Here is a 10097-nt window from a genome sequence, read left to right on the forward strand (position 1 = left end):
AAGATAAAGTCCTTAGGAGTATCTTACGAGAATGGATTTTTTATTTGAGAAATTGAGACCTCGTCGTCGTAGAAATTTATTTCTAGACTACTTTTTTTTTTTTCTTTCTTTTTCTTTTCTTATTTAATATCACCAAGTTTCTATGCGCTTTCCGTCACGCCCATTGATCTTTCAAAAAGGGATCGTCGAGAATTCCGAACAGCTCTGGATAAACTCGCTCGTGATATTTGCAAATGCGACGAGTAAGGTGAAGACAGAGAGAGAGAGAGAGAGAGAAAGAGAGAGAGAGAGATATTCTCTTTCTCTTTCTCTCTTTCTCGACACGCATTGTTTTTTTCTTCTTCGTGATACGATCTACCCGCAAAACCTTATGATTTCTTATTAGAATGAAAAAAAAAAAAAGAAAAAGAAAAAAGAATGAAGGTGTGACGAAAGCAAAACGAAAGGTGATTTCGATGCTCTCTCTCTCTCTCTCTCTTTCTCTCTAGTAACTTGGCCTTGTCTCTGAACTCTATCGCGTTCTTCTACCCGTGTTAGATAAATAAATATATGGAAAGGAAAAAAGAAAAAGAAAACAATTTTGCGTTCATCTTCGACGATGGAAATATCAAAGAATGACTTTCTACGTTAACGACTCGTTTGATCTTTTCGAAGTACCGTTTGAGATGGGAAATATTGATTATTAGAATAGGGTAATTTCGATTAATAGGAATCTCCGGGTCAACTTGACACGAATTTCAGACGCGTTAGAAAGTTTGTTTAGTATTAATCTTGTATTATTATTTACATTTGTATTTTTATTATTCATTAATTTTGTATTATTATTTACATTTATGTATTTATTTATCTTGTAATATTATTTGAGAATCTTTCATGACGTCTTTTAAGATCTAACTTTGTTGATGAACAGATTATAGAGAACGCTCATAGAACAATTGTCTATTATATATTTACATTTATTATACTATTGTACATACTCATCTTTAAATATATATATATATATATATATATTGTTTCTTAGTGATTCTATCATAACGGATACAGGTGCGGTAATATATCGCATAATAAAAATATCGAGACAAATATCTCGATAATTTTAATGTCTTGACGTGCATTAATGACCGTCTTTTTTTTGTCATCATTTATCTGAGCAGGATCTGTTAATTAAAATATTGATGAATATATGAGCCTAGTAATTATTTAAATGATATAAGCAAGATATTTTCAGTTGAGGAAGCTCCAGTGTTCTTTATCTTTCTTTCTTTTTTTTTTTTTTTTTGGAAAATCTTGTTATACATCGCCTCAGGGCGATTATTAATAGGAATTTATGAAGAAAATAAAAACGAAAATAAAAAAAAGCCATTTCAATTTCCATCTTATCCTGTTTCAATAATAATGTATATTTCTTCAACAATGTTGTCGTCCTTGTAGTACTAAAAATCAACTTACTGAGAACGGAAGTACTGTCTTCGCGATCGAGAATGTCAAGAACTTATGAGGAAATACGATTAATCCTAATCTCGATAAAAATGTTAATCAAACGATCGAGTCTACGAAATACGATTGGAAAAGTATAACAACACCTGCAACGAAGTTTCGAATGCGGTGAGAGACGAATCAGCTGTTCGTTCCTCGAGACCATTCACTTTCTATTATCCAATCGTGCCAAGAAATCGTCCGGGTTCGATTCTGCAAGCAGGCGACTCCACCTTCTCGACGTTGAGACGAGAAATTCTATTTATTTCAAATAGACAGTTAAATTGTAAGATTAAATCTTGCGTATTATAATAAAAAGGCGCATATACAATACTGATTAAAAAATACTCAATATATCTAAAAAAGAAAGAAAAGAAATATGATAGAGAAAAATTATTGTTTGAAAAAAATATTAACATTATTCTGATTATAATATCAACGTTGGAAAAGGAATATCTTTCAGTTTGTTGGATTTTAGTTCTTTTTCTTTTTTTGTTCGATTAAAATTATCATCTCACAATTTGTGGGTAAAATAAAAAGAATGTTCATACTGTACGTCGGTAAATTAGGTAACTATAATTCGTGTATAGAACAAGCATTGATCGTATTATTGTTCGTAAGTAAATTTATAGAAAAAAATCCTTTATTAATATATACTTATTCCTACGGGAATTCTTTGACAATATTAAATCCTGTTTCCATTGATGTCTCTGTAGAGGTCATCGTTGATGCCATAAAGTCTCGGAGAATCGTTACAGTCGACCTGCGATGAAAGAAAGAAAAAGTTGTAAATACACGTCACTCTTAATTTCTTTGATAATTTACGTTTACAAATTTACCTTGAACCACCAATCACAGACTCGTGCCGTTTGACTGAAAACTGTGCCGTTAGGACAAAGAAAACTGAATTGCCGACCGTTCGGTAAACACCAGTGCCAAACCTGACGGAAAGAAAACAAGAGATGAATAATTATGATTTTTAATCTTAAATAAAATGCAACTGTGTATGCAACATTTTTCCTTTTGAAATAAACGTTTTTTTTTATTTTTTTTTTTTGTAACGTTAAGTTTATATACCAACCTGACATCTTGCTTCGGGATCCGCATAATATCCAGGCAACTTTCCTCCGCAGGTAAAAGTGAGCCCAAACGGTACGGAATTGTAAATAGGATAATCGACACCAGGTGTGTAACCATCGACTTGCTGAAATTTTAATACGATTAATCTCCTCAAATTTCGTTTTTTCAACAGGCAAAAGCACATACACATACACGTATCTCTCGTTACATCTTATAACTTCTTTCGTATAAAAATATCTTAATTTCCACGTTAAGATCATAAAAGATAGATTTTAATAATCGTTTGACACGCACACAGATACATTATACATGTAAAAACACACATCTTTTGTTCCCTCAAATATAACTTCGTTAATTAAGTACACAATAATTACGAGAAGAAGTCGTGAAAAAAAAGCAGGTAGCCCTATAACCGTTGCGCCATCCTCGTTATTTCGAAATGCAACGTCCGACGCCTTTACTTTCGCTGCATATCATCATCGTTGATGATAGAACCTTTGGATCTTAAGAGATCCAAGGAGAAAAATAATGCAAGGGGCTATAAATCGCATTTCCTTTATTAACTCGACGATACTCGAAAAGATAAAATGAAAGACATAAAGAGACAAAGAATAAAGATAAAAATAGAGAGAGAAAGAGAAAGAGAAAGAGAGAGAGAGAGAGAGAGAGAGAGAGAGATGCTAGAGGGAGAGGGTGAGCTAATTAACTAATTTTTCGCAATCGACTCGAGAATAAGAAGAGACCATTGCGACACGTCACGGCGTATCGGAGTCAGTTCAATGTATACACATGCCCCAACGGATTGACCGGAAGTTGGATTACATTGTTCTTTGCGAGCGGATGCACATCTTCATGCCTTTGTATTCGGACTCTTGTTTACTGTTTACCGGTTACGAGCTCGTGCTCGCGCGCGAATGAGAGCCCCCATCAGAGGTTACAGACTCTCCTCTTCTTGTTTCTCAATTCCAATTCGAAAGAGAGAGAGAGAGAAAGAGAGAAAGAGAGAGAGAGAGAGAGAAAGAGAGAGAGAGAGAGAGAGAGAAGAGAAGATATTGTCGAGTTTTTCTCTGTAACGATTTAGACAGGTCAAGGTTGTATTAATTCTTTAATAAAAGTTCAAACTTGAATACTTTTATTTTTTGATAATTTTTATCGACGAACTTGACATCTATGGCACTGCTTTTACGAAATTCGATAAATTTATCGGCATTCTTACCAAGGTGATCACTATGGAAACAATTCGTTTAAATATTGGAAATTTGCATGAAATCATCAGATCGATATCAGAAAACGTAACAAACGGAATACGAAGTTTAGCTCAACGTTTGAAGTTTATCACCTCGTATAGTCGTTTATACGTCAGAATGGAAATAAAAGAGTCCACGTGATTCTCTTTCTAATCTCATTCGCGATCATTTAGAATTCGTGCCTTCTCTTCTATTAATGCAGTCTTCTCGCATCCGGTGAAATTTTCTGCCTTCACGAGAATCGAGATCCACGCGACGTTTTAACCTTCACACCTCATGGATTTAGTTGTTCGTGTTTATAAACGGGATTTCCTTTTCATTTTGACTTTTTTTTCTCGTTTGATTTCGCAACAATTCTTTTGATCTTACAACATCATTCGATTTTTTCATATTTGATATTTTTTCTTGTTACTTATTTTCTTTTTCTTATTCTTTTGTTTATACGCGCCTACACTAAAGTTATTCGTATATATATATAGCAGTCTTGCGTTATGATTGGTTTTTATTATTGAGAAAAGCAATTGAAATGCATTTACAATTATATTTATAAATTCGTAGTTCCCTCGACCACGTTTATCTAACGAGATGCCTCTCTAGAAAGCACCCTCACGTAAGAAGAGTTAATTATTGAATTACTTAATGTTACCAGTCTAAAGGAAGATGATGCGTGCGAGATACCGCTTTGCTCGTTCATTGTCATTGTTGCACACCGAGTCGTGAGAAGACGCGATGAAAATAATAATTTTGCGCGTTAAATATAATAGGTTTCTTTCGCAAATGAGATACAACTCCCTTTCTATGACAAACGAAATTTCCATGGGTTGGCTGACAAATTACGTAACCAACGATCGTTTCTTTTTTTCTTTATATTTTTATCTGCGAGAATTCGTTGCCAACACATGAAACGCATCAATTTTTGTGGTTACTATCTATTATTCCGTTTGATTATTTTCTTCCATTTTTATTGTTGTTATTATTATTATTATTATTATTATTAGTTTTTTTTTTTTAATTAATTTACTTACCGCCATCGTCCGGTAAAACAAGATAGTCGTAAGCAGCGCGATCGCAGCGAATACTTGATATCTCGAAATCATCTATAACAAATTAAACAATTCGATTGAGTTAAACGAATAAACGAACAAGCAAACAAATGAAAAAAGAATTAATAAATAAAACAAATAAAATGTAACTATGAAGAAGGTACGATGAAACGTGAGAATTAACAAAATAAATTTTCACACTATATCTCAATACATAACCGTAAAATTCAAATTAATATTCACATTAAAACGATCTAGGACGAATATAAATGAACGTTTTCAAAGTATTACGAACGTCAAGAATATAAAAATAACCAATGGCCGACGAACCATTTCGGAATAGTCCTATCTCTCCTTAGAGTCCTTAGTATCCTTCCACGTGGCTGGCATTTATCTTGGCGCGATTTGTTTTTCGTTAGGCTGGCTCTCTCTCTCTCTCTCTTTTTTTCTCTCTCTTTCTCTCTTTCTCTCTTCCTTTTTCTCTCTCTCTCTCCCTCTCTCCCTTTTTATCTCTGTTTACCGATAATAAATTCGAAGACGATGCTATAACTCGCAAGTGTCTTCCTTAAAGAACAGAGCCACGAGGTGGTGGTATATATATGGGTTTAGAGATCCAGAAGAGTGAAAAAGGGGGGATTCTTGAGAGCCCCTCTTTCTTGGGGCTCCCACAAGTCCGACGAACGAAGAAAGAGAAGATCCCAGGAGGGAGGTTGGAGAGAGGAATATAGAGGGATCCCTCCTGCGGAGCAACACAACAGATTCTTTGATTACGCAATATCTTCGTGTTCTTACACCCGTGAAAACGCGAGTCTCTTAGAACCTCCCAGCCTCTCATCCTTGCCCCTCTCCAATTCTCCTTGTATCCTTCCACCTACTACTCTTCCTGACCACTCCGACAATCCTCGAGTTTTCTGGATACGGAAATTACATAGAGTCGGTTCTGTTATTTTATTATTATCTTTTACTTTTTCCTTTTTTTTTCTTTCTTTCTTTCTTTTTTTTTTTTTTTGTTGATGAATCATTATCTCATTTTTTTTTTCTTTTAATCCCTTCTATCAGGTTTATTTACTTAAATCGACGACCGACCGCATAATTGTATAAGAATGTACATTAGTATAAAAGTATAGGTGAGGTATGATGTCAGCGAAATCGTTACTTTGGTGATCATTACTTGACTCAAGTATCATTACGTCTCACCTTACTATGTCATTCTTTATTGCATATTGTATTTTTTTGTTGTGTCTTTTTCTTTTTTCTTTCGACAGATTTCCCTTAGGTATACCATCATTGAAAATATTATTAACGAAGGATCGTACGTAAAGAGAGGATTGACCCAACACGTTAGTTTCTTTCACATAAAGATGGTACGAATAGAGAAAAGGAATACGGAAGAAGACGGAAAGTGTTGATTTATCGTGGCCGATAGTTTTCGCGCTTGGACTATCGGAATTCTCAGGAAACATTTATAACGCGTTTGATCTACTGCCCTATGTCGTTCCTATCTTTTCTTTCTTTCTTTCTTTCTTTCTTTCTTTCTTTCTTTTGTTTTTCTTCTTCTTATTTTTTTTCTTTTTCTTTTTATTCTTCATTTTCTTCATCTTCTGCTATCTCTTCTCGTGAATATTAAATAAGTACGTATGTATGTAGATACTTACGTAATTACAGAACGCGATCTCGGAAGCGTGAAAATGGCGCGAGTTTTAAACCGAAGGTGAGTCTCTCATCATTTCGAAGAATCGATTGTTAATTCAGTCGCTGATTAATCAACGACTATGTTCTTCTTTTTCGTTCTCTCTCTCTCTCTCTCTCTCTCTCTCTCTCTCTCTCTGTCTCTCTCAAACTCTTTTTTCGATGAAAAATACAAAGACAATAACTTCCTTCCGCCAGATACGAACGCGTGCTTTTTTTTCTTTTGGATTCACCGACGAAATGATAAATCCTAATGAAGAGAGGGGAAAGTAGTCATCCCTCCGAAACGGCTTCTCAAGATCCAAGGTCGCTGGAGGAGGATTTAATTCAACGAATAAGATCGTATGTGTAGTACGTGCATTAAAACTTAGCCAAGCGAGAAGCAAAAGCGTCGATGGTATCCTTCTCTCTCTCTCTCTCTCTCTCTCTCTCTCTCTCTCTCTCTCTCTCATTTTCTTTCTTTTTTCGTTGTCCTTCGAGCTCTCGAAATGATCTGCGTCCACGCGTGACCGACGGCCCATTTCTTATTTTTTTCTTTCTTTCTTTCTTTTTTTTTTTTTTTATAACAGTAACTTCCTGTAGTTATGTTCTTCTTCTTTTATGAATAATATAAAATGAATATAACGAATGTAAAATAAAACCTGATATATATATATATATTTACGTTAATAACGCAAGTATAGTTATACGTTCGTGAAAAGAAAGATTTATTGTTCTTTATTGTGAAATATTAAGAAGAAGAGTTAGAATCGGTATAACTTTTGAGAGGATGACCGTCATAGTGCTCTCACGTTATGAATTAGATATAACTATGTATCTAATTCATAACAAGACGATTACTCCAGTTAAGCCGAAGTATAACAAACGTGAGAAATAATTTTCGAGATGTAATAATATTAATAGATTCAGCAGGGTGTCTCAATATCCTGCTTAATGTCGAGCGAGAAACATGCGTCATTTGCATGGAAAAACATTTTCTTTTTTCTTTTTTTCTTTTTCACTATCGTAATCGACAAAAGACAAATTTTGTTTTCTTCAGTTTTTTTTTCTTTTTCTTTTCTTTTTGTTGTTAAGAAAATTATAAAATGGCAGAATCGAAGAACATTCATCGGAGAGAATGATATGGATCGTGTTTGATGTGTTCATTTTAAACATAACGAAGAAGTCATCATTTTCAAAGTACGATCATATACACAGATCATATACACAGATCATACACACATCATATACACAGATAGTACGTAAGTACTTACTTTTAACTTCTAAATATCTTGTGGAATAAAAATTGACAGTAAATGTTGCAATCTATGTACGTAGCTATGCGTTTTGAATTACGCCGATACGAGGGACAGGAAGGATAAACGAAGAGTCGAAAGACTTAATGAAATTATCTCGCTACCGTCTAATTAGATATATCGAGGTTATTGCAAAATGCTAGGTTAGCGCTGTGAGAAGGTCCGCTTTATTATTTGTGCGATTTAAGTGGAATCACGAGGCTAAATTTATAACGGTGGTGGGCAAGAATGAAAATGTCGGAGGGTAAATCCGTGTCTCCGTCATTCAAAAGATAATTATTGCGTTCGAGTTCTTCTTTTTCGTTTAAAAAGTATTATGACGTTTAAAATGCAAATTTTAATTTGTTTTCTTTTTCTTTCTTCTTTCGCGCAATATTTTTTATTTTTTATTTATTAATCGACGTTCAAATAAAATAATGGAGATAAAGAACGTTATTCATAGAAAATTTCGCGAAGAATAATGTTGAGACGAAAAACGAATAAATAAGATAATAGATATAGATTAATCTTAAGAAACCTTCAATCGAGTTCGCTCTTCCGATTAAATTATTATCTATTTCAAGAGATATACGTTACGTGGCACTTCTCGCACATAGTCTTCGTCCGTTATAAGCACTGCAATTTCATAATCAGCCAACTTCCGAGCGTCATCCTTCCTACTATCTTGCCTTCTTACGAACAGACATATAAGAATTATTCTCACGTATTTATAGTTGTACAGAGAGGAACACGTTTTAAAGATTTATGGTTGATTAAAGAGAAGTCTATTAAGTTCAACGTAAATATGATTGATCCTTGATTAACAAGATTAATTATTTCAATGTTATTCGAGATTTAGGATTTATGCAATTTTCGAAGCATTGAGTTATAAATTAATTATGCAATTCTAAATCGGATCTGTGTAAAATAAAACATCGTTTTTAAATAGACCAGTTGAATATAAAATATATTTTAATTATTCGAAAGTCATTTTTAATTCTCGAAAAGAATTCATATCTTTGTTATCTTCGTGAATCGTCAAGGTGCGTATTGCAATTGTGAAATCAAAAGACAAAACACAAAGAGAAATTTATGCGTTGCAGAATGATATAATATTAAATCACAATGTGTCGAGACTGTGACAAGAAGAGACGTTCTCCTGGCGTTTATGTTGCCTCGCGATCTAATTCACCAAGGCAATTACTCGCACGCTCGTAATCACTCGATTGTTCGGCTTTTGTTCGTTTTAAGGGTTCAAGCATTGTCAACGTGCACGCGTCGTATCGTTTAATCTTACATAAGAAATATAAATCGTGCGACAGTATCATTTTGTGGATCTACGGTGAGACAGTGAATTAAATATTCCGACAGTTTTTGAAATTGAATAACTTTCTTTAGTCTATTTCTCAGATCTTGTAGAAAATGTTTTGAATATTCTGTAAATTCGTGTGTTCTATGTATAGATGTGAATGATTAAACATAAATGATTTTTTGTTGTTGCAAAGATAAGAAACATTTAATAAGTTATTTTTAAATCTGTAATTAAAAAAAAAAAAAAGAAAAGAAAGAAAAAAAGAATATGTGTATTTTGTAGATCCGTATATATGCATTATGGTTTTGAGAATTTATACGATATATGCCATTATATCACCATCATATCATTCTGTTAATTATAATATTAAGAAATGAAAGTTCTTCTAATTCCAAGATGAATAAAATAAAAAAAAATATATATATATATATATATATATATATATATATATATTTCATCATTTTATCGATTATTTGAATAAATGTTATGTGTACTGAAAATGAACAAATTTGATAATATTTTTGTTAAATTTCAGATATATTTTTTTTTGTTCTATTTTTAAAAAAGTTAATCAATATCAACAAATATTTTGAATATTTTTGTGATTCATTTGACGTATATATATGTGTGTACGAACGATACATTGAATTACGCAAGCGATAACACTGACGGTAACAATTAGTACGAATCTCAGGAAACGTTGCTCTGTCTTGTAATAATGGCTTGTAATAATTAATAAGGCTTACATAAAAAGTATCTCTCTTTGATAATAATTATATTTTTTTTGTTTCTCTCTGCGTATACGAGAAACTATGAAGAAATGACACATCTTGGAGAACTTTCTTTCTTTATACGAAGACAATTATGAGTATATAAATGAGTATATAAAGCGTGTAAGTCAACGAGAGCCAAGAATTCATCTTTTCTTATTTAGCATCGATAGATCTAATGCTGTAGATCTAACGAAGAAAAAACT

The 10097-nt window shown here is 33.1% G+C and overlaps 1 protein-coding gene across 4 annotated transcripts; it reads right to left on the minus strand.

Moving 5' to 3' along the window:
• Positions 1-1138: 1138 nt before the first annotated feature.
• LOC118440820 (U-scoloptoxin(01)-Cw1a) lies at positions 1139-8544 on the minus strand. 4 transcript variants are annotated; one of them, XM_035864443.2, is made up of 6 exons: positions 8407-8544; positions 4829-4900; positions 2558-2680; positions 2316-2417; positions 2144-2239; positions 1139-1734 (listed from the first exon to the last, which is right to left on the minus strand). In XM_035864443.2, the coding sequence occupies exons 1-5, from the start codon at positions 8422-8424 to the stop codon at positions 2162-2164; spliced, it is 393 nt and encodes a 130-aa protein (XP_035720336.1). In that variant the 5' UTR covers positions 8425-8544; the 3' UTR covers positions 1139-1734; positions 2144-2161. The 4 variants fall into 4 exon arrangements, with proteins under 4 accessions (XP_035720336.1, XP_085514152.1, XP_035720338.1 ...); XM_085658026.1 differs by lacking the exon at positions 1139-1734 and having other exon boundaries at positions 1950-2239; positions 8407-8543; XM_035864445.2 differs by lacking the exon at positions 1139-1734 and having other exon boundaries at positions 1950-2239; positions 8402-8490.
• Positions 8545-10097: the final 1553 nt, after the last annotated feature.

Source organism: Vespa mandarinia, chromosome 6 (genome assembly GCF_050613455.1).
Source record: "Vespa mandarinia isolate Hongniang chromosome 6, ASM5061345v1, whole genome shotgun sequence".
Lineage (NCBI taxonomy): Eukaryota > Metazoa > Arthropoda > Insecta > Hymenoptera > Vespidae > Vespa > Vespa mandarinia.